General features: G+C 42.6%; 1 protein-coding gene across 4 annotated transcripts in view; it reads left to right on the forward strand.

Moving 5' to 3' along the window:
- LOC114647907 (complement receptor type 2-like) overlaps window positions 1-13,436 on the forward strand; it is a 53,886-nt gene extending 40,450 nt beyond the window's left edge. For all 4 annotated transcript variants that reach the window (XM_028796603.2, XM_028796608.2, XM_028796607.2 and 1 more), the window contains 2 exons: window positions 8,850-8,873; window positions 12,415-13,436. In XM_028796603.2, the coding sequence (XP_028652436.1) occupies window positions 8,850-8,873; window positions 12,415-12,488 (98 nt within the window). In that variant the 3' untranslated portion in view covers window positions 12,489-13,436. The remainder of the gene's footprint in view (window positions 1-8,849; window positions 8,874-12,414) is intronic.
- Window positions 13,437-25,043: the final 11,607 nt, after the last annotated feature.

The following is a 25,043-nucleotide window of genomic DNA, read 5'->3' on the forward strand; positions in this document are numbered from 1 at the left end:
AGCCCACCTCTGAGTCCCCAGGCTCTGCTTCCACATTGGAAGGCATGTTAGTGGGATTGAGGAGGTCTTTGAAGTACTCCCCCTACCGACCAACAATGTCCCGAGTCGAGGTCAGCAGCGCACCATCACCACCATATACAGTGTTGACACTGCACTGCTTCTCCCTCCTGAGACGCCGGACGGTGGACCAGAATCTCCTCGAAGCCGTCCGAAAGTTGTTCTCCATGGCCTCCCCAAATTCCTCCCACGCCCGAGTTTTTTGCCTCAGCAACCACCAAAGCCGCATTCCGCTTGGCCTGCTGGTACCTATCAGCTGCCTCCAGAGTCCCACAGGACAAAAGGGTCCTGTAGGACTCCTTCTTCAGCTTGATGGCATCCCTCACCGCCGGTGTCCACCAACGGGTTCAGGGATTGCCACCACGACAGGCACCGACCACCTTACGGCAACAGCTCCAGTCAGCTGCCTCAACAATAGAGGCACGGAACATGGCCCATTCGGACTCAATGTCCCCCACCTCCCTCGGGATGTGGTCGAAGTTCTGCCGGAGGTGGGAGTTGAAGCTACTTCTGACAGGGGGCTCTGCCAGACGTTCCCAGCAGACCCTCACAACACGTTTGGGCCTACCAGGCCTGACAGGCATCCTCCCCCACCATCGAAGCCAACTCACCACCAGGTGGTGATCAGTTGACAGCTCCGCCCCTCTCTTCACCCGAGTGTCCAAAACATGTGGCCGCAAGTCCGACGACACGACCACAAAGTCGATCATCGAACTGAGGCCTAGGGTGTCCTGGTGCCAAGTGCACTTATCAACACCCCTATGCTTGAACATGGTGTTCGTTATGGATAATCCGTGACGAGCACAGAAGTCCAATAACAAAACACCGCTCGGGTTCAGATCGGGGGGGCCATTCCTCCCAATCACGCCCTTCCAGGTCTCACTGTCATTGCCCACGTGAGCATTGAAGTCTCCCAGCAGAAGAAGGGAGTCCCCAGAAGGTATGCCCTCTAGCACCCCCTCCAGGTACTCCAAAAAGGGTGGGTACGCACAAACAACAGTTAGGACCCGTCCCCCCACCCGAAGGCGGAGGGAGGCTACCATCTCGTCTACCGGGGTAAACCCCAATGGACAGGCTCCAAGTCAGGGGGGCAATAAGTATACCCACACCCGCTGGGCGCCTCTCACCGGGGGCAACTCCAGAGTGGTAGAGAGTCCAGCCCCTCTCAAGGAGATTGGTTCCAGAGTCCAAGCTGTGCGTCGAGGTGAGCCCGACTATATCTAGCCGGAACCTCTCGACCTCGCGCACTAGCTCAGGCTCCTTCCCCTTCAGAGAGGTGACATTCCATGTCCCAAGAGCCAGCTTCTGTAGCCGAGGATCGGACCGCCAAGGTCCCCGCCTTCGGCCACCACCCAACTCACACTGCACCCGACCTCCTTGGCCCCTCCCATAGGTGGTGAGCCCATGGGAAGGGGGACCCACGTTGCCTCTTTGGGCTGTGCCTGGTCGAGCCCCATGGGTGCAGGCCCGGCCACCAGGCGCTCGCCATCGAGCCCCACATCCAGGCCTGGCTCCAGAGGGGGGCCCCGGTGACCCGCGTCCAGGCAAGGGAAAACGGCGTCCAAAGTTTTCATTCATCATAGGAGGTTTGAACTGCTCTTTGTCTCATCCCTTACCTAGGACCAGTTTGCCTTGGGTGACCCTACCAGAGGCATAAAGCCCCGGACAACAGAGCTCCTAGGATCATTGGGACACGCAAACCCCTCCACCACGATAAGGTGGTGGTTAAAGGAGGGGATGCAGAAGATAGTGCCTGGTAATTAGTGAATCACAGAGAGAGAGAGAGCACTGCAGTGGGAAGATAACTGGAGACACTTGACTGTTGCATGATAGGAGAGCAGCGCAAGAGTGGCCTTGTTTAGTTTCCAGTTTGTTTATATTATGTGGCATTGTTCCAGGTCCCAGTAACTGTGGGAGAATAGGACTAAAAGATTTCTGTGTCAGTATTTGTTAGAATATTATATCTTGGGTCTGTTTTTTGGTAAAGGGCTATGGGTTTCCTCTCACAGCCTGAAGACCTGTAGGGTAGGTGGATTGGCATTGTTAACTTGGCCCATGTATGTGTGTATTCACCCTGCTGTGGACTGTTACTCTGTCCAGGGATTGTTCCTGCCATGTGCCTGTGATTGCTGGGTTAAGCTCCATCTTCCCAATGATCCTGCTCAGGGTAAAGTGAGTTTAGAAAGTGAATGGATGAAAGGATGGCCCCAGGAAAAATGAGGCAAAAACATTCAAGAAAAAATGTTATTACATGTAACAAACCTGTAAATACTAAAGCATCAGTATACAGTAGAAAAGGTATGTCAAGTCTCCCCTGCTGTTCGGATGCAGATTTAGTAGACCTCATTTGTGTGATATGTTTTAAGACAATCACCAATGCACAGCCCATCTTGGTAATCTGGAATGTAAATGTGTTTCTTTGTGCTTTTTTCTCTTTTTTCTTTTTTCCGTTGCTTGCACATGAAGAGAGAATGTCAGTGCCTGATCCACATGATTGACGCACCCCTTGTGCTATTGTAGGCTGCCACAGTGCAAGGCTTAGTGACTTCACCATTTCCCCTGACACTAACATTGACAGTTGCCGCATTGTGAACAGTGCTTAGGGAGCTAATGTCTTGCCTATTTTTGCACTTGCTCACAATAATCTTTCCATTTTATCATACAGTTACTGTTGCATCACAGTGAAGATTCATGCGATCAAATCCACCAGGCATGTTACGGCAGTTAGGTTGTACAGTACTATATCACGCATCAGTTTCACTTGCATGTCAGTGTCTGATGACCAATTCACATTGTCATCACTATCACTCAGATTTGATCATAGGTTCAATTCATCCTAAAACTGCTTTTATGGTTTTTTGTTTGCCATTGTGTGTTTTGTTGGAGGCACTGCCCCACTCATGAATATTCATGAGTTACCTTAGAATATTTATAAGCATTCTGACACTTTAAATTTGTTTTTTATATTTTAAACAGCATGATATTTCACCCCTTAGATGGCAGCAGTATACTGTTCCAAGAGTTATTTAGGCTTAGCACTATCAAGCTTATCATTACATGTCACCCCAAGCCTGACTTGGTCTTAACTGTCGTTACATAGAATTACCAGCCTGAGTCAAGCTCGGGTATGCCAAGGAGGTTCTAACAAGCATATTGCTGCAGTGCTGCATCTACTAGCGCTATCATATTCTTGTTTTATTGTTTTTGGCCTCTTATTTTGTACCATTTTTGTGCTTCAGTACTGTACTTGTTTATGCATATTACCATTTCTGATTTTACTTTTTTGCAAAAATACAGACTTTTAAATCAAATACAGACTGTTTTAATCTGCTCCACTTCAATATGAACCGTGATAAGTATATCAGCAAACACAAAAATGCAGTATTGAAAGGTAATCTCTGGGAGTTTGGGATTAAATTTGACATATTGTAAACGGCAGGTATTGAAAACAGCCATACAATTAGAGTGTACGTACTGAACACAACTATAAGTCAGAGTGCAAAGGAATTAACCTGAATACATTTATGCTTAAAGTTTCAAGGCTCACAGACAAAGTTAGTGTATTATATAGTGTAGCAGTGACCATATTCTCTTGTGTGAGCAGAGACTGTTGAAACAGGTTAGCCTACAAAATGGAGTGAGCTTAGAGACTGATGTAACCCCTAAATTTGTGAAATTAGAGAGTAAAAGTCTTGAAGCTCGATAAGCTTTTGCTAAATATTACGTAATGGGATAGGAAGGCCAACATTGAAAGATCTTGCGTGTCAGCCGGGTATATTTGTTGTAAGCAGTGTTCTTATTTTTTTATTTCTGACTTGTCTTCAATCTTGAGTGGTTATAAGATTTTTTTTTTTTGGCAGATCACAGGTAGAATTTAATTACTTGCTGAGGGTCATACAGTGAGGCAGAAACAGCTTTGGTGTTTAAAGTTTGGTGATCCAGGAACTTGAAGTACAAGGGCAGGAGAAAACTGCTTTATAAATCAGGGTTCTGAAGGCCACTTGATATGATAGGAGACCAGTGGAGAGATTCTATGATCAAGTCATGTTCTTTGGCTCAGGAATCTGGCAGCAGTGTTCTGAATGTAAACCTTACCAGTCCTGAACCCTGAAATTTATTTTCAAATAAGGTTAGAACTAAAAAAAAGGGCTCTGAGTAGGAAAAAAATTTATAAAGCCTGCATTTTCAAATTTTGCCAGATTTTTTTTTAGATCGGGTGTAATCTCTTGTATTACCCTAAGTTCTTGTCTATAAGCCGCGGCTTATCTAAGGAAAAAAGTTGTGAAAATGAAAAAATAGAATATCGGCTTATACATAAGTCCGGCTTATACAGTAATCCCTCCTCCATCGCGGGGGTTGCGTTCCAGAGCCACCCGCGAAATAAGAAAATCCGCGAAGTAGAAACCATATGTTTATATGGTTATTTCTATATTGTCATGCTTGGGTCACAGATTTGCGCAGAAACACAGGAGGTTGTAGAGAGACAGGAACGTTATTCAAACACTGCAAACAAACATTTGTCTCTTTTTCAAAAGTTTAAACTGTGCTCCATGACAAGACAGAGATGACAGTTCTATCTCACAATTAAAAGAATGCAAACATATCTTCCTCTTCAAAGGAGTGTGTGTCAGGAGCACAGAATGTCACATAGATAGAGAAAACAATCTCTAGCAAACAAATCAATAGGGCTGTTTGGCTTTTAGGTATGCGAAGCACCGCGGCACATAAGCTGTTGAAGGCGGCAGCTCACACCCCCTCCATCAGGAGCAGGGGGAGAGAGAGAGACAGAGTTTGTTTTTCAGTCAAAAATCAATACGTGCCCTTCGAGCTTTTAAGTATGCGAAGCACCGTGCAGCATGTCGTTTCAGGAGTCAGCTTTACAAAAGATAGCAACGTGAAGATAATCTTTCAGCATTTTTAGACGAGCGTCCGTATCGTCTAGGTGTGCGAACAGCCCCCCTGCTCAATCCCCCTACGTCAGGATCAGAGAAAGTCAGCGCAAGACAGAGAGAACAGTAAGCTGGGTAGCTTCTCAGCCATCTGCCAATAGCGTCCCTTGTATGAAATCAACTGGGCAAACCAACTGAGGAAGCATGTACCAGAAATTAAAAGACCCATTGTCCGCAGAAATCCGCGAACCAGCAAAAAATCCGCGATATATATTTAAACTAGGGGGCTCCGCCCCCTGCTCGCTTCGCTCGCCAACCCCTGGTGTTGGGAATGAGAGCGTGATGTATGAATGAGATATAGAATAGTGTGAAGGTGTAGATGATGCAAATAGAAAGCAAACAATAAAGTGTGTGGCACAGTGTAAAGGTTTATTGGAAAATTTCTTTGTATACCCCGTTTAAGTGTAAAAGGTAATTCCAGGTCAGAACTTGTAAGGTCATTTAAGATGGTTATTGTCGTGATCAGAGTCAAGTTTGTCAGAGCTTAGAAAGAGTTGTGTCTCTCCAGGAAGTAATGCAATGACTTGGGTATTTATGTTTTCCACATTAATATTTTTTGGACATAATATAGCGCGTTGTGTTAAAAGGGGCATTTGGTCTAATGAGATTGCTGTTCCAAATCTGTCTGTAACTAAGTCGGCGCAGATAAGGGCTTGAGGAATTGTAATAATATCTGGGTGAGGTCTATCTGTATTGGTGAGTGTACCATCTCCCAGATGTAATAACCAATTGTTATGATCTGGATCTGGACATCGCATGTTTTGTACTAAGTGTATCTTTTAAAAGCAATGTTAATTGTCTACGTATTTTAAGGTGCACTGAACAATAGGTGAGCGCATGGCATGTGGAACAATAGTTAAGCACTGTCTAAAATCTCCTCCTAATAAAAGTACCTTTCCTCCAAAGGGAATATTATTATTCATCAATGTTTGTAGAAGTTTATGAATGGTGTTGAGTAAGTGACTGGATGCCATTGCACATTTATCAATAATTAACAGTTTTGCAAGACGGATGTCGTGCAGTGCCACTGTTCATGTTCATAGTGGATACCGATTTGTAGGATCTAATGCAGTTCATAAAGTTTTCACTTTCAGGTACATCGTTAGTTAGAAGGTTCTGTAGATATTCAGGATATGAATGTAAAGGAGGCAGTCTAATTTGACCCTTTTGACAACAACGTGTAAATCCTTTACTTGTATTGTCAGTTGTTTCTTCAGGGAAGTTAAGTGAATGACAAAGATTGCAAATGACATTCATTAATCCCAATGAATTTTCCTGAATAGTGGACTCATTATTGAACGCGTTGTTAGCTAACTGGCGCAAGTGTTTAGCAGGTGTCTTTCGTTGATGTCCGTGACGTGTATCTTTTGCTTGTGCCGTTTGAGAGGCGCGTTGTTGTATGTGCAGTAGTTGGGACGTGTTGTTTTGGAGCTGTAATCGATTTGCCTGTGCTGTGTGAGAAGCCCGTTGTAGTCTACTGCGTGCATTGTTTGTATTGAGCCTTGCTCGTTTTTGTATGTTGGTCAGTTGAGCTTTCTCTTTTTGGAGCCTTGCCTGCTTGTTTTTTGGCATTCCAGATGCGCGTTGTAGACGGCATGCGTTTATTTATTTTGTCCCTTCGCTGCCGTTTACGTATGTCTGAGATGGGAGGTGTTTCGTTTTGAATCCATGCCTGTTTCGATGCAGCGCTTTGAGACGCGTGCTATATGCGTGTACGTTCATTGTGTCTGTCCATATGCGCTGGTTTCTGTTAATGTGTTAGTTGAGCTTTGCGTTTTTGGAGCCGAGACATTTTTTCTTCCGGAGGTTCAGAAGCGCGTTGTATGTGCCGCCGTGTATTTTGTTTTTTCATTCGGGTTCATGTGTTTGGTCCCGTTATCCGAGCTGTATCGTTTTGTACCCGTGATCGTGTATTCATGACTTGTTTGTTCTTGAGCGTGATAAATATGGATAAGTAATAAGGAGGATCGCACTCACTGTTAATATGGAGCCTTTTCTGCGGTTGAACGGTTAATAGTGCCTTATTGTAATGAGATCCACCTATGCTGCATAGTATGAAGGTGTTGAGATAACGTATGTTTAATACGGAGGGTTCATTTAGAAATGGGGCTTTGTGTGTAGATTTGTGCATATTTGCGTTGTTGATTTGTTTCAGGGTGTACTGTTCCAATGCGATGCAATATTTGTCCACATATGCGAAAGCAGTATGGGCCATTGCCTTTTGGTGGCCTGATATTTACTCCGGTAGATGCAAAAGCAAAAGAACTATTGTAGGATCTAATGCAGTTCATAAAGCTTTTACTTTCAGGTACATCGTTAGTTAGAAGCTTCTGTAGATATTCAGGATATGAATGTAAAGGAGTCAGTCTAATCTGACCCTTTTGACAACAACGTGTAAATTCATTACTTGTATTGCCAGTTGTTTCTTCAGGGAAGTTAAGTGAATGACAATGATTGCAAATGACATTCATTAATCCCAATGAATTTTCCTCAATACTGGACTCATTATTGAACGCGTTGTCAGCTAAGTGGCGCAATCGTTTAGCAGGTGTCTGCGGACGGTTCCTTTAGAAATGGGGCTTTGGGTGTCACTTCTTATTGATGTTAGTGTGTTTGTGGGTCTGAATCGTCGTTGTTGTGAATGTTTCGTGTGCCATGTCCGTAGTCTGTCCCGTTTTTCGTCTCTAATGGGCTTGGTGTGGCGGTCACGGCTTCTTTTGTTTGGTGTGGTAGGAGCTTGTTGAATCCTCCTCTTTGTGTGCGTCCCGTTTCGTGTGCAATGGGATTCGTGTGGCGCTGTGTGCTTTGCCGGCGTCTGGGGGGGATGTTGCTTGGAGGGGGTGGTGGGATTGGTGGGGCGCGAGCGTCTTCTTTCTTTTTGTGTGCCAGGGGCTTGTTGAATCCTTCTCTTTGTGTGTGTCCCGTCCGTTGCTTGTGGGGGGGGGTGGGGTGCTTGGAGGTGGGTGTGGGATTTGTGGGGCGCGAGCGGGTTCTTTTTTTTTTTTGTGTGCTAGTTTCGTGTGCAATGGCTTTCGTGCTGTGCTGTGTGCATCGCCTGCGTTTGACTCCTTTTTTCTGTGCTCACTCCTTTTTTCTGTGGTCGCGGCTTTTCTGTGGTCGCGGCCGCCTCTCGCGGCGCCTCATTTCTTGGGGCGCCTGCGCAGTACGTCTTTTTGCGGCTACGGCCCATGGCCGGATGTCCCTGCGTCCATCCGGTTTAGCATTCTCGGTTAGTAATGTGGATATGCTTACATATAAAATCACAATTTAAATGACCGCTACGCGCTCGTGTTGACTCGGCGACGCCCAGAGCAGAAAGAACGCGCTCAGGCCGCTCCAACCGCGCCATGCGGGGAGTGAGAGAGACGCCAATATCTCACACTCTCTCCCCCCTTAAAGAAATTAAATGGGTGCGAGTGAGACCACTGACCTCCCTCCCTTGTATTAGTTATAGGTTATAGTACGTTCGGCTTATCCATGAGTCCGGCTTATCTATGATAAGATTTTATTTTAAAAATTTCGAATGATTTTTGGTCTCTGGCTTATACACAAGAACCTAGGGTAATTAAAAAGAATTGTTCTTTGTGAGCTATTATTGAAGTTTTTTTTTTTTTTTTGAGCTGCATTAGTGCATTTTCATGGTAAAAGTAAAAACAGAGAAGCATTCTCATGTCTCATTTGTGTGTGCTTATGGTTTTTATATGATCAATATATTTATAGAAAATGTGTTTGTGTGCTTAACGGTCATGAAGTGCAATAATGTGACGATGATGTGAAGTTGAAATTCTTGTAAATGTCACTGGGTTCTTTTAAGATAACCTGTTTTTCATTGTCTTTCACCAGGTAATGATGCAGCTTTGATTGTTGGTAAGTATTATATCTTTTTAATCAATTATTGTTGTAAAAAAAATGAAAATGCTCGCTAGGTTGCTTAAATTGTGAACTCATGTTTTATTAACTTTTGTAAGTATAAATGGCTTGACTTTTTAAGTTGACTGTTCATTCGGGGTGGTGTTGGTGCAGCATAGAATAGCGTTAGAAATGTTGGCACTTCCCAGTTTGATTGCCCACATTGGTGTAGTTTTAAAAAGTTGACTTATCTCTCCAGCTTTATAGCACCAAAGCTGAAGCACAGTGTTTTGCATTTAATGTTTTTTCACGTTGGATTACATTTGCCAAACAAGCAATTTTTTCATTCCCTTAGTGGTTATTAGAGTACTGCTTTCTGTAGTGAGATTTCTTTCTGGATAACACATTGGAGACAATGACAGTGCAAATGAATGCAAAGTTTCTTTTTATATGGTATTAATAAACATATTAATAGCTGTTGTTGAAGCCTAACGCCTTTGGCTCATATTTTATAGCCATTGAGTTATAGGATTCATTTTGCTGATGTAATATTTGTCTCTGTTTTCCTCACTGTCCTGTTAACAGAATTTTTGAATTATCTGCCAACAAGTTAGCTTGACCTACCTAGCTTTCATCTTTTCTTTTCTTTTTTTTTTGTAGAATTGGATGGCTTTAGACATTTTAAATGGGTGACACAGTTGTGAGGCAATCCAGAGTCCTGTGTTTAGTCCTTGTCAGGACACTGCCTTTGTGAAGCTTTCGTATACTCTCACTGTCTCTCTGCATTTTTTTCAGGCCATGTATGCCCATTTCCTCTCTCACACCCCAAAGAGCTAAACATTAGGTTAAGTGGAAAGTCTAAACTGGCCCAGGATTTTTGTGTTTGCACAAGTGTGCCCAGTGCTGGACTGGTGCCCTGTTTAGCTCTGTCTGGCGCTAATATAGCTAAGGCAGGTTAAACGAACGGTTGGGGTAAAGTGTTTTGTTTTTTTTAAAAAAAAAAAAAAAAAAAATTCAATGAAGTCTCGGTTGAATAATTCACGTTCTGTAACTGTGGCTGTGTGGTGTTTTTTTTGACATTAGTATTAATACAATAAAGCCAATGTTACATTACATAACTTTTAAGTCGTTGGGTATGTCAGACTTGCTGACTGCAGTTGATGATCTCGTAACACCAGATTGTTGGTTTAAACGACTCAAAATCAGTGGGCATGTCAGATTTAGCGACTGCTTGCCAACCTTCCACCATAGTTGTGCTCGCCCCTTTTTGTGACTGCCAATAACTTGCTGCCTAATGCAGCTGGTGCTGTACGAAGGGTTAACAGGGTCAGGAACTTCAGCTGCAATCTCGGTCCTCCTTTTCTTTGTTTTTCCATTCTATCGTGGCATGTTAAACCCAACACATCAGATGGACAAACTTCTCTTCTATTTGTTAGGTCCAAAACACCTGTATTCCTTATTCCATGTCGCTGCATTATATGCATTGTACTTCCAAATGAGCATTCATTATAATATTCTGCTCTCATGCACACAGGGCCCACCCCTACTATTAAAGGTAAAATAAAACCTGTTGGCGGCTGTTTGGGTGAGTGGTGACCTAGTTGGAGTGACTTGCTAGGTATGGCACAGGAGTGCATCACCAACTGCCTCCAGCTTACTAAAATGATGTAAATGAAGGCTACAACAGAAAGAAAGTTGCTGGCAAAGTCCTCTAATGTGACACGGCCTTAAGAGGTGTTTGCTTGTTCTTGCATTCATAACTTTCTAATCATATGTTAGAAAAAAATGCTAACCATCCGAGGTCTGTATTCTTGTTACCTGATCAGTTCAGTTACATTTATACTTAACACGAGTAAAATTTATGGAATGTTGGCAGCCCGCAATCTGTCAGTCAGATTGGAGATCACTTCTACCCATCAATGTTCAAATACCACCTTTGCCAATATTTGGTTACCAGAAGCCTAAGGCTATCCCAGCATCATTGGACACAAGGTGTGAACAAACTGGGAATGGGACTCCAGTCTTGTACACACAGCCAACAATGGCCAGTTTAGGGACATCATTTAACCTAACAGGTATGTTTTTGGGTGAAAACTAGAGAGAACCTGGAAAAATATTTTCAAATGAGAATGAGGAGAAAGTGTGAACCGATGTGACTGGGATTTAGTCGAACGTCCCTGCAACGGTGAGATCCCACTGTCAACCAGTGTAGTCTAAATTCTCCCAGATAGTTGTTTTTAATCCTTTACACCAGGGGTAGGCAACGTCGGTCCTGGTGAGCCGCAGTATGTGCAGGTTTTTGTTCCAACCCAGGTCCTTAACGAGAACTCAATTATTGCTGATGAAGCACATATTGCTTAAGTGACATTTTAATGCTTCATTTTAGTGGTCTTGCTTGTTAAGGTTCTCCAATCTTAATTGCTTATTTCAATCTTAAACTGCTGCATTCAGTGTTTTAATTGCTCCTTATTACAATAAGATGTAAAAGACAAAGCAGCCAGTAGTTCTCTAGCTAGCTTTTTTCCAATTACATCTGTGTGTGTTCATCATGCACTGTTTGATTTAATAAAACACTTAATAGAAAAATGTGACAGACTGAAAATGATCTGTTTTAGGCTTCATATCATTTGGATGTAGAGAAAAGCCAAGCAAAATGACACCTTTTATTGGCTAACTAGAAAGATTACAATATGCAAGCTTTCGAGGCAACTCAGGCCCCTTCTTCAGGCAAGATGTAGGCCTGAAGAAGGGGCCTGAGTTGCCTCGAAAGCTTGCATATTGTAATCTTTCTAGTTAGCCAATAAAAGGTGTCATTTTGCTTGGCTTTTCTCTACATTCATAATGGCTAACACGGTACAACACCCTAGTACTATCATTTGGATGATATCCTTGGCAAGGAAAAAAATCTACGATATAAAAGCCTTACATTGCACAGACTAACAAGCCATACAATTAAATAAGGTCTGAGATTGGCAATGATTGGTTTCTAATTAAGCAATTGGGTTGAATGAAAACCTGTAGCCACTGCGGCTCACCAGGACCAACATTGCCTACCCCTGTTTTACATCTTATTGCTAATAAGGAGCAATTAAAACACTGAATGCAGCAGTTTAAGATTGAAATAAGCAATTAAGGTTGGAGAACCTTAACAAGCGAGACCACTAAAATGAAGCATTAAAATGTCACTTAAGCAATATGTGCTTCATCAGCAATAATTGAGTTCTCGTTAAGGAACTGGGTTGGAACAAAAACCTGCACATACTGTGGCACTCCAGGACCGACGTTGCCTACCCCTGCTTTACACTTTCTGTAATTATTATTGGATGTCTATAATTCAACACTCATTTCCTAAAGATTCGTTCATCCCCATTGTGACTTGAGTGTGTATGTTTTTGCTTTTAAACTAACACTTTAGAAACTTGAATGCTTGAGTACTAAACCTACTTTGTCAGCCCAGGTCTGTGTGTTGTACCATATGAATATCCATACACTAAACCTTCTGTTCTGTGGAAGTGGTGCTTTTCACTCTCAAAACCCCCTAATGCAATTTGTTTTTCAGGAAACCCTCTTCTTCTTCTTGGACTGGCAGCATTTAACTTGATTCTGATGGTTGGACAGAGTCCTGCTTTATAGGTGGACTTAACATTAACCTCTGAAGTTATAAGTCGGCACTGATGAAGAGGAGCTGTTGTGGTATTTAGGTGGGTCACTTTCAAGGAGCAGAGACATTTCTCAATCTTAGATTCAAGCCAGTTTAGTAATACGAGGAGAAGTTGGTTTTGTTTTATTTTTTTCCAAATAAACCTATTATAGGGAATAGAATTGCTTTTTTGCACATAATGATTCATGTTCAGTGTTTTGTATCATGAACAATTGTACCCAGGATTAAATGTAAATGCATTTTGTTTGTAAATTTGTTGTATACTATTCCTTAATTGTTGTTATAAAGCTGCTTTATTTGAGGTGTTTTTTTTTTTTTTTTTTTTTAATTTTTTTGGCAAAACCTAAAACAAGAACTTCTACCTAGCATAATTCCAGTTAAGTTTTTATTCATTATAATCACCATTATTCAAACTATAAAATAACATGATCAAATAATCCTACATGTAAACAGTTTGTCTATGAGCTTCTTATAAAGTCTTCTTAGGGCATTGGCTGTGTTAATGTGAAAGTCGAAGTATAATAATGTTCCCAATCTGCAGCAAGCTGTTAGCGAGGCGTATAAAGTAAGAGGAAATTCCTGTGTTGCAGCTTGGCTTGCATCTCCACGCGTCACAAACCCCGGGTAGGGCTGACCACCATGTAGCATTTTGTGTTTGAGTCCTTCAGACACTGAAGATGTGAATTTATTTAATTACTGTAAATGCACTTTTGGGTTAGTATGATAGAAGAATTAATTGCTTTTTATGGAGCTGCTTACTGCATTTTGGGGTACTTTGTACATCATCAGGCCCAAGTATTTTTTAATATATTGTACATAATGTTTTATAATTTAATATATTATTGTAAAGGACTCCAATGTTCTTTATTTTTCTATTACAATAAAGACAAAAGACAAAATGTGTTTCCCAAAGAAGATAATAAATTTTGATTACTTTATAGTTCTAAAATGGCAGCTTTGTCTTGTGTCTGTTTTTATATTTTTTAACCAATGTCTCCATTTTTAAGGGGTCCTTTTATCAAAATAACGTAACCCTCATTGTGATTTTTATTTCTGACACTTAGGCACAGGCAGAGAAGGTGAATTGCTCTGAAGAAAGCAGGAGTCTATGAACAATATCAGTCCTGTAAACCTGACCATTTTTATACTTTTTAGTTTTACTGCTCTGCATCTGCACTGTGGTCCAGCTAGCAGCTTTGAGCGCTCGCATATCACCTTGCAGCCTAGAGAAAAAATATTCAGGGACCCTTTTGAGAAGGGAACAGCATTTACATTCTCCAATACTAAACATGTAATAAACTGAACATATTTAATTACCCAAACTGACTGCTGTACATTCAGGGATTACAGCATTTTGAAATGAAAAACGCAAGACATCCAGAAGTGGCTCGGAGTAGAGCTGCTGACCCTAATAAGGTGGTTTGGACATCTTGTATGCCCAACTCCTGGACACTTCCCTGTGTAGGTTTTAAGAGCGGGACCAGCTGGGTGGAGACTCTGGGGGTGACCAAAGGCCCACTGGGAGGATTATATCTCTCAAATGGCCTGTGAACACTTTTTGGAATCCCGCAGAATGAGTTGGCAGGTGTGGCTGGGGATAGGGATGTATGGGCCTCGCTGCTAAGACTTTTGCCCCTGAGATTGTCAGGTCCGTTGTGGTAAATGAATATTTTAAATCATGTGTGTATTTTCAAGACCAATCACAGTTTACTGTCTTAATTCAATGACTGCTGTTGCAGTTGTTTGACTTGCAGGGTTAATGGGTGAGAAGGCACTGACACGTATGTCATTTTCAAGTTGTTGACTACATTTGCATTTAGTGTTAAGGGCTGGCATAATAGGAAAATTGTGACTGTCCGCGAGTATGCGGATAGAATTAACACCTTCATGATGGCATATCAGGGCATCCACAAGGTCTGTACCTGTTACGATAGTCACACTAGGAGTATTTTCTAACCGTGACCATGATAAAAGACGCAATCAAAAGCTGAAAAAATAGTTTAAAAAGGGAAGTTAGTTAATAGTGCAACTAAAGTGAGAGAAAAGAATCTAAGACAAAACTAGGCTGAAGTTATGGCTAGAAAAAGTAAGAGTCAAAAAGGACATTTGTAAAAGGGATATTTCACCTGCATATTGTGATAGTAAAGGTTCATTTCCACGATCCTTTAGACCTGTCACAGTGTCTGTCGAGGGTCACACCCTTTGAGGACACAACCCTGACAACAAGGACAGCTGTCCTAATGTTTGTGGAGACAGAATGGCAGCACCTAAAATGGCAGTGGAAACAGCCCAAGAATTAAAAATAATAATAAATATAATTATAAAACAAAAAAAAAAAAAAAGATTGCAGAATCAACTCATTAGGAGGCAAGGGAAATGTCTAAAACGAGTACAAGAACACCCAAATTGTGTCAGAAATATAGAGACTGCCAACAGTACCATACTGAGAAAAATGTTGGCAGATCACCTGTTGGGTGGTGGTCTGTGAGCTCCAGGCCTGGGCATATATTGGGTTTGGAACACAAGCTGATTGATCATAGATGGTCTATTGATGTTTGACACTAAAATGGACCTACTGTATTATTCATTCTTTTTCATATATAAAACGCTAATTTAAAGAGTGAAACACAACTCGCTTGAAAAAGCAAATGCAGGAGGATGTTAAAGAGAGACTCCACAGAACTCCACACTCGACCCGACCCAACTTCTAAAGCTGTGTACCAACTGACCCCCCCCATCCAAAACAGTTCTTTATCTTTACAGTTACAGTAATGAATTTTACCAAATTCTAATAAAGTTTTAAACCAACCCTTGTAAAGCCAATTTTGTTTTATTTTCCCAATTTGAGATCATTCCAAACATCATTTTCCACCAGAGTTATGGAAGGTGGATTGGGTTTCTTCCATTTGAGCAGCAGTCGCCATCCCATACCACACTACTTACATATCACCACAGTTTCAGCATCATCTGCTGGTATTCCAGACGATGTTGTTAAAAAGGTGATTTTTTTTTTTTTAATATAAGACGTTGTTTGCTCAAAATCTTTTAAACAGAACATCCTCAAAAGCTGTGCCAAAGAGATGCTGGCATCTGATACCCTCACTTACAGGCTGGGTGCTCTTTAGATGAGTAACGGTATATTCTGTACACTTGGTGCATGTTGGTCTAGAATGTATTATGAATTTTCTTGCTTGTTCTTTTTCTGAATTTATAATTGAAAGATCCCTTTTTCCATTGTTACCTCTGATGGGGATTAAAAGCATAAAGTAGTATAAGAGATCAGCCTCTGCACAGACTCCTGATGTACAAAAACATGCACCGTTTATTATACACCACACCCAACATCGTGCATAAACCACAAACCCAGGCCTTTTCTCTACTCCACTCCTCGCTGCTCCGTCCTCTGCCACCCGACTCCGGCTCCTTGAGTGGGGGCTGCAGGCGGTAATTAGCTCAATTCAACTCTCAGCCACTGGACTTGATTACTGTTGTAAAGCACCAGTGTTCTCAACTTGCAATGCAACCATGTTTGAAATAATTACATGAGAGAGGGTCAACTTCTGTAAAGGATATGCAAATGGCATAAATTTTAAAATGCAATTGGTGGTGATATGCGGCAGAAGATTAGGCACACAACGAGCACCGCTCTCTGGAATACAGTTTTGTGTGATCCATGAAGAGACTGTGCCTCAAATATGGTGGCAAGATACAGTTAACGCATGCTAAAAGACTCCCTTAGTGGTATAAAGTACAGCAAGAGCCGTTTTTGCTTCTGTGCATTTAGATGAGAAAAACTAAAGAACTCCTGGTTGTGCAGGAATAGTTGCCATTCACCTCAGAGTGTCAAAACACTTGGGAAATAGGTTTCCGATTCAAACTTTAATATGAAGATAGATGTACATGTAAGGGGGTGTGTGGTCTACAATAAAAACTTAAAAGTAGACTATTTATTAGTTCCCAAGTTACAAACAATGGAGAAATAATAACATGTTTTAAACTCAAACCAATATTATTAATCACAAAGTTGCAATACTGAAATACACCACTAGATGTCACCATTGTTACTAAAGGCACTATTGAGAAGCGTTTTGAAATTACAGCCTTAGGAATTATAAACGTTATTAATAAATTAAACATTCTTAGTTAATAGTGTCTTATAAGAACTGTAGAGATAGTTGAAGTTCTCAATTACTTTCCCATTCTTTACTTACTTAACTTTAACAAGGTCAGTGGCTCTAAGATCAACATATATAAGCAAACAAGAACAAGTGAATGGCCCTTGCGTTTCTTTGTTTGATGCACACAACTCCTAAGGACCCCTCTAACCGTTTAAACTGCACACTAATATGTGAAACAGACGCTGAGAACAAGCACGCTGTTTTCTTTCCTGCTACCCACAATGCTTTACTCCTCCTGACAACCCCGCCTCTCAGACGGTGTGTCTTCAGACTGAAACAAATCTTTGAGATGATTGTCACTTTGGATGTTTCTGTTATACAAAAAATCAGTTCCTCTCTAGGTTCTTACATATTTATAAAATTTTAATGAATTATTTGGTTTTAACTAATATTAACAGCTATTAGGGGAACCTCTCTCAGTTGCTTTTCCCCTTTTATTGGGTAATAGTCATGATGACTGCGGTGGGTTGGCACCCTGCCCGGGATTGGTTCCTGCCTTGTGCCCTGTGTTGGCTGGGATTGGCTCCAGCAGACCCCCGTGACCCTGTGTTCGGATTCAGCGGGTTGGATGGATGGATAATGGATGGATAGTCGTGATGATTTTAAAACCTAGCCCCACCACCACTAACACACAGCAATGGATGCCATTTTTACATCACTTGACTTGGACTGACTCTGCCGTTGACCTACCACAGCCTACTTGTGCTACGTTTCTCACAACATGACATTGTAAAGTGCTGTTAAAAAAGCAAGTATTTAATGTGCTCTACTAACATATGAAAGCGGCATTGTGTTGTCACTGTTATTTTTGAACAGGACTCATTAAAAATACTTTAAAAAACTAAAATGTGATAACTGACTCTTGGGTGAAGCAACTAAAAAAATTGAACTGCTTTAACTTTGATGGCGGTCGATTCACTTAAACTCCAAGCGCACAGAGTATTACATGGCACATGCATTTTCTAACTTGTTGCTTTGTGCGGTCCCCACCATAACCGATCGTCGATTGTGGAGGAGCGAAAGCTTTAGATTCGTTGAAAATTTCGATTTCTCATTTTCGATGGATCTTGGTGTTTTAGGGCCTCCTGATACCGAAAACATCGATATCTCAATGATGAGTGTGTCAGTTTCTTGGGGACGGTCTCGAGCTAAAACGGCTGGATGGAAAAATACCAAACTCGAAACTTCAGCCCGTTATGGGATGTCGATGTGTTGATTAGTTTATGAGCCAAAGTGTGCAAGAGAAGGAGGCACTCAAATACCGTCAAGTCAGTCATCATCCAACACAGGGTCAAGGGGGTCAGCTGGAGCCAATCCCAGCCAGCACAGGGCGCAAGGCAGGAACAAACCCTGGCCAGGGTGCCAGCCCACCACCGGGCACACACACCAAGCACACACTAGGGACAATTTAGGATCACCAATGCACCTAACCTGCATGTCTTTGGACTGTGGGAGGAAACCCACGCAGACACAGGGAGAACATGCAAACTCCACGCAAGGAGGACTTGGGAAGCAAACCCGGGTCTCCTTACAGTGAGGCAGCAGCGCTACCACTGCGCCACCGTGCTGCCCCTTAAATACCGTAATTCTGCAATTAATTAAAAATTCTTCTGATCAATTGCTATCGTAATTAGTTATTTTATGATCAGAAAGACCAGCATCAGAGCTGTAACGAATTACTCAAATGTTACAGAATAGTTCAGGTAAGGGCGGCACGGTGGCGCAGTGAGTAGCGCTGCTGCCTCGCAGTTGGGAGATCTGTTGGACCTGGGTTCACTTCCCGGGTCCTCCCTGCGTGGAGTTTGCATGTTCTCCCCATGTCTGCGTGGGTTTCCTCCCACATTCCAAAGACATGCAGGTTAGGTGGATTGGCGATTCTAAATTGGCCCTAGTGTGTGCTTGGTGTGTGGGTGTGTTTGTGTGTGTCCTGCGGTGGGTTGGCACCCTGCCCGGGATTGGTTCCAGCCTTGTGCCCTGTGTTGACTGGGATTGGCTCCAGCAGACCCCCGTGACCCTGTGTTCGGATTCAGCGGGTTGGAAAATGGATGGATGGATGGATAGTTCAGGTAACTTTGCTCACATCCCAATTTTTTGATTTCGTTTTGGCTGTAGATTTTATTATTTTTCTCACTCGGTTGGTTTATTTTTTGTGGTTACTCCCTGGCTTTGACCCCATGCTGTCCTTAGAATATTCTCCCGCTTTAGTCCTTTCTTTGTGTCTTCATTTCCCAGGCCATAACATTTGTCATCGTGGAAGTGCAGTTCCATCACGCTTGCAGCTCGTTGAATTTTGCACATCAAACTTGTTGTTAAATGACATTGAGGCCATTTTTCTTTTTGTCTTATCTTTGTTCCATAGGTGTTTTTGTATCTTTTGGAATATTTGTCTAAGACACTGAAGGGTTCACATTCTTCCATGCAGTGTTAACACAGTAAGGTATTCACAAATCTGACTGGGCGTCCACCAAATGTGTCACAGCCCCTGACTTGACGGGTCCTGCATGGCCCACATTCCTTTTCCATCAACGGTGAGATGATTAAATCGTATAAAGACACTGACAGGAACTGCAAATGCCACATTCCGTTGAATAAATTACGCCCTAAGCCTGACAGGCTCCGTGGGGACGTTTCTCTGCGTTTCACACTTTCTATATTTCGTGTTATTTATTGCTTTGTTCTTGTCAGCCCTGTTCAAACTTTTTTGTACAAAAACAAACCCGCTTGTCAGCATGATGGCCTGGAGCTTTGTGGTGCTGATCGAGGACCCTGAGTCCACTTCCTCGTCTCGGTGGACTTCTGCACGTTCTCCCTGCGCCTTTCTGGGTTTCTCAGTATAGCACAGACGTGACGTGGCCCTCCTGAAGTGTGTGTGCCCTGTGATGGCCGGCAGCGTTGGCTCCTATTGTGCACCCTACGCTGCCAGGCTCCCTGCAACACTTGAATTGCTTTGTGGTAAATCACACTTGGGGTCCATGGCAGCGCTAGAGTGTCTCAATGCATGTGATAATATGGACGAGCGGTTCAGGGTGCCGATGAGGGAATTGGCCGAGCCCTCATTCACGTGTAGACATGCGTGGCTTGACCAGTGTCCTCCTGAGTGCTCTGGGGTGCGTATTCTGGCAATTGTGCCCACTGCAGTGTAAAGGAAGCCTGAGGAGGTCAGATGCTGCATTCCATTTACCTCTGAAGTTGGATGTCTGAGCTGGGAATGACGTCACACCCGTTGTGACCGCGTTTCAGTGAAACATTCGGAAAATCAATATGGACGCCTTCTGGAAAACCTTTGTTGTGCTTCCTCCATTGGAATAAACAGCAGTTGATAACAACGCATTAAGTTGTATTTTGCATATTCAAACACAGATGGACGTTGGACAGTAGTGTGTGTCCGACTGATGTAGTGAGACAAATCGACAGAAGCGCTGATAATCAGTATAATACTGCAGCTCTCGCTAAAGGTGGGGATGTACGACGATGCCATGTTGGATTGACATCTTGATCTGAAGTCGGACCAACTTGGACTTGACAGACCAGCCACAAGTTTCCCAGTTGGAAATCTGACTTAAGGGAATGTTCGAGTCGACAAATTCCAAATAGGAACTCGGAAAGTTCTACCTCCCACTTCAAATGGAACGCAGCAGGAGAGGAGAAAGACCTCAGGTTAAAATGACAAGCAGCATCCAAGGAGCGGGAGCGACCAACCACCCCAAGAGGGCTCCGGCCTTCGGTGACAAAGAGAACGGAGCAGGGCTCACGGGGTCTGGAAAGGGTAAGCAGAGGAGACATCAGCACAGCAGCTCATGACGGTTTAAATGAGTGAATCCACACTTGAAGCACAGATCTGAACCTGTAAGGTTTATTGATTTGTAATGTAGAGAAAAGCCAAGCAAAATGACCCCTTTTGTTGGCTAACTAAAAAGATTACAATAAGTAAGCTTTCGAGGCAACTCAGGCCCCTTCTTCAGGCAAAGATGTAATACAGAAAGTGGAGTTCCCTGTGTTTATATTCACACTCTAGGACAAGAAATTTTGAATGTAAAAGATTAATAGATTCATTCAGGCTAGGGTTAATTTAACAAGAAAGAAAAGAACAATGTATGGTCAAGATCTCTGGATAAGATAACTGTCCAACAAAGTCTGTTGAAGTTTGTAATGAGTTTTTTCCAAACGATGTAGATCTGTGGACAGGTTTGTCTGTCATTCTGAGAGATGTAAACAGTCCTCATATCTGGCCATAAAACTCTTGTCTTTATTCAATCCATGTTGTAAAGTATTACATTTTAGCATGAGTTTAACTTCCCATTCTTTTCTCTCATGCTGTGTTTTGAAGTTGCCCATAAGCACTGTGACTTTAAAGTCCCTCTCACAGTGTCCATGGCTGTTGAAGTGGGCCGCCACAGGAACATCTGCATGGCCTTGTTTAATGTAATGTAACCTCCACAGTTGCACTGGTATTATCAAGGATTATTTATTTGATTATTACAAGAAGAGTGTACCGCACAACACTGGACTGTTCAAATAAAAAGCGCCAAGCTCTTGACGCAGCACCCCTTGCTTCTTCATGTGTCCTCATTGCCCAGTCCATCCTCTCAGTTTCATGACTATCAGTGTCCCAGCTTCGAGGATCGCATGCATTAAAGCAGGTCATTAAGCACAGGAGTTGCGTGATGAAGTGAACCTACTGTACCATCCAAGGTTCAATCTTGTTTTATGGCCATTGCTACCTGGTTAGGTCCTGCGTGGTCTCCACATAACCCGATGTTAGAATAGGCAGGTCTGGAAAAATGAATGGACGACTCAATAACTGTTGGCTCGTGTGGTGGTAATACAGCAGAGAGAGCCTGTGGCCCTCATATCAATTAGTACGGTAGCTGGCTGGTGGACGGGTGTGTGCATGAAGGTGCCCTGCACATGACGGCCATTGCTATCCAAGTTTGTTCCCGTTTTGCTGCTGCTAAAGATGCCGGCGTACCCAAGCCTGTGTTATGAGTTCAGATCTTTGTCTTATGTCTATTTTTGATTCTTTTCCGTACATTAATATTGCTCGTGTTTATTACTTTTACTCTTTGTTTTTCACTTTTTCTATGTATCAGTGCCTCAGTTAGGTCCCATGTGTTTTATAGGTGAACAAACCCCCCCACACCTCCCCCCAAGAGGCAAGGCCAACTGCCAATCACTGCCAGGAACTGCTGTCTGTCCTATAAACCCGGAGGGTCTCCCACAGTTCCTGGTGGTTCATTTCGAATGTGACTTCTTGTGCTGCTTTGTCATTTCTTTCTACCTCGTTTCTCCGGATTTTTCTCGATATTCTGCTCTGTGTTTTGACGTTGTCTTGAGACTTGGTTTGATTTGGACTGGCTTGCGATTCACGCAGTTTCATTTTGACTTTGTGTTCCATGGAGCTTCATAGTGATAGGAATCCTGATTGTGCGGAATTAATCTTTTATAAAGATTCAGTGCTTGCCAGGGTTTTAAGGTGATATATCCCCCTCTTTTTGGAAGTGAGTTTGGGATTCCTAGACCACAACACCCTGGGCTAGAATCAGCATGTTCTGAATGAGAGTGTTGAGGAGTGGATGATCTTGCTTTGTTTCCAGGGTTGAGTTCCTGGCTTGCAATGGAATAAATGAGCCTGGAAAAAGGATGAAGATTCCACTAATAACCTTCTTCTTCCCCCTAAAGCGCAATGTAGCTCATCTAGTCTGTACCTGCCTGGTACAAATAAATGTCACCTTTCCTTTGTCACTAGCACAAGGCCACATGGAGACACTCCTTTGTGGCCACTAGGGGGCACTCCAGGTCCCCAAACACCAGACACAAAGGCTCAGACACAAATGTAAAATGAATGAAAGAGTTTTATTGTGGGAAACTCTTCAGGTAAGTGTTCCCCACCATAGCCACAAGTGCAATAAACACAGCAAGCACACAGCAATGCGTTCCTTTTCTCTCTCTCACTTTGCCCTGCCTTCACTCCTCCGCTCAAGCGTTGTCCTCCTTCCTCCCGAGTTGTGGCACGGAGCTCCGAAGCACTTCTGGGTGAGGTTGGAGCCCAGTGGACTCCCAAATCCCGCAGCTCTCCTTGAAAGACCCAACAGGGCTGTCCCCCACGGACTACAATACCTGGCAGGCCTTGCGGGAATCCTAGTGTGGCTTGGCTGCCATCTAGTGTCCTGGGGGAGAAGACAAAGCCCTATGCAAGCTGTCTCCCCCTGTTCCTCCAGGTTGAGGGTGTGCCATCTGGGCCAGGCTCCCGGCGGTCCCTCACACCTTTGTCCGACTTGCTCTGCTTGTTAACCCCGAGATCTGCATGAGCAGCTCCACATTATCTTGTACCAGTCAGACTGTAAAGAGCTGCTTAAGGAGGCAAATGGAGGTTCGGTGGGGGACAGAAGTCAAACTTCACTTGTCTCCAGGCGCCAGACGGTGCCATGTAAAATTAAACACCACGCTGTAGATAAAATATTTACCAGCCAGGTAAACTGTCATACCTGTAAACTCAGGCGGCTTTGTGGCGCCGCTTATCTTCAACTGTCAACAAGCAGCCACCTTGCTGCGTGACTTTTGTGTCTGCAATGCTTTTACTTTCAGTCACTTCCACTGTTTTCTCGCTAACAATGGAGGCCACGGCCAGACAAATGTTTGTGCTACTATACAATATGTACATAGAGGCAGATGACCTTAAAGAACTTACAGAGCACCTCTTGCAGTCAAAACGCAGGACATGCAGAGCCATTGACCTCAGAAGGACAGAGAGCTGCCACCTCACACAACTTAACTGAATTTACAGCTCGCCTCAGTGAAATTCAAGCCTGAATGGAGTACAACTCTTTAACATTAAACTGCACCAAAACCAAAGTCCTGCTAAATGGTACTAAAGCTCCGATTAAGAAAATAATGAGCTCCATTACCATCACTCTTGTAGGCGATCTCATGAGAGCTGCTTCTTCTGCTAGGCATTTGGGTGTCGTTGGGTGATTCCATTTTTTCTTATTCTTGACAAATTGATTGTGAACCTGGGATTTATCTGTGTAATTGAGTATGGAGGTGTGGGGGGGTTGAGTTGTAGCTTAATGGCACCCCCTAGAGGCCACTCTGTGTTTATTTTTAGTGCTTTATGTAGACATTATTTACTAGTATTTAGGAATCTTCAGAGACATGATCCCAAACCAAGCACCCGTCCTCTTATTGGGTAATAAAAATTAGGAAATAAAGAAATCACCTATTAGAAAATAAGGAAATTAAGTATATATTTCTTTATATTGAATTTCAAAAGTTACAAAACTTCAGGATAAAAAAGGAATAGGTAAGTAAATTACAACTTTTTGAAAAGTTTGTCGTTGTGACCTGTTAGCAAATGCAACTCTTATAGGAAATTGTCATCATTTAAGTTGAGCTTGGGAAAGACACTTTATAAATAAAATGTATTATTATTATTATTATTAAAAGGAATATCTGGACTTTGATCATCCAAAAGAATCTGTGGTATAAAAATTGTTTGTCCTTCAGCAAGTGCAGTAAGAACTTCTCCAAATATGAGATTAGATAGATAGATAGATAGATAGGTAGATAGATAGATAGATACTTTATTAATCCCAATGGGAAAGGTTTTATTCGTGTCACAGTAACTCTTGTTCAAGTTCATAATCCTTCTTTTTGATATTGACGCCCCACAGTAGAATAATAATGGCTCCTTCCTGTAATTGTAGTCGATGTATGGGCATTGCAGTTGGAGTGAGAGAATCGACAGAAAGCTCATTTGTTCCTGCTCAGTTCCGTCTTTTATTGAGTCGATTGACAAACGCTCCACATATTGTTCTTTAAGAACATAACTAAATGCGAATATTATTTACCTTAAATGTTGCCAAGTTTAATACATTCATCTATATAAATTTTTAAAGCATGTAAATAATTTTAGTTTTTATGAGATTTATATATATATATATATATATATATTCAACCATTCTATGATCTGCTCCTCACAAACTGAGGGCACCATGGTGGATGTTAGCAGATTGCTGGCCAACCACAAGCGTTACCTGGTAGGTACCCACCCATACAATCAGATTGTGACACAGACTACGAATGCCGTGAATATATATATATATATAAACCTTTTATTCTGCTGGCACCTCCAGGCAGGTGGCACAAGTTCATGGAGATGGGTGGAGACCACACTGAGAAATGACCTGATCAGTTTTGTTACGGTTCGCTCCATTTTCCAATAAATCCCATTTTCTAACTTCAGCTTGACTCCCCCTCGTACAATTAGTTGAAGCCGGACATTACGAAGTTATCCACTGTGAAAACCGTTTGTGTCATTTTTTGGCGATTCAATAAAAAATGTATTTATAA

This window comes from Erpetoichthys calabaricus, chromosome 3 (genome assembly GCF_900747795.2).
Source record: "Erpetoichthys calabaricus chromosome 3, fErpCal1.3, whole genome shotgun sequence".
NCBI lineage: Eukaryota > Metazoa > Chordata > Cladistia > Polypteriformes > Polypteridae > Erpetoichthys > Erpetoichthys calabaricus.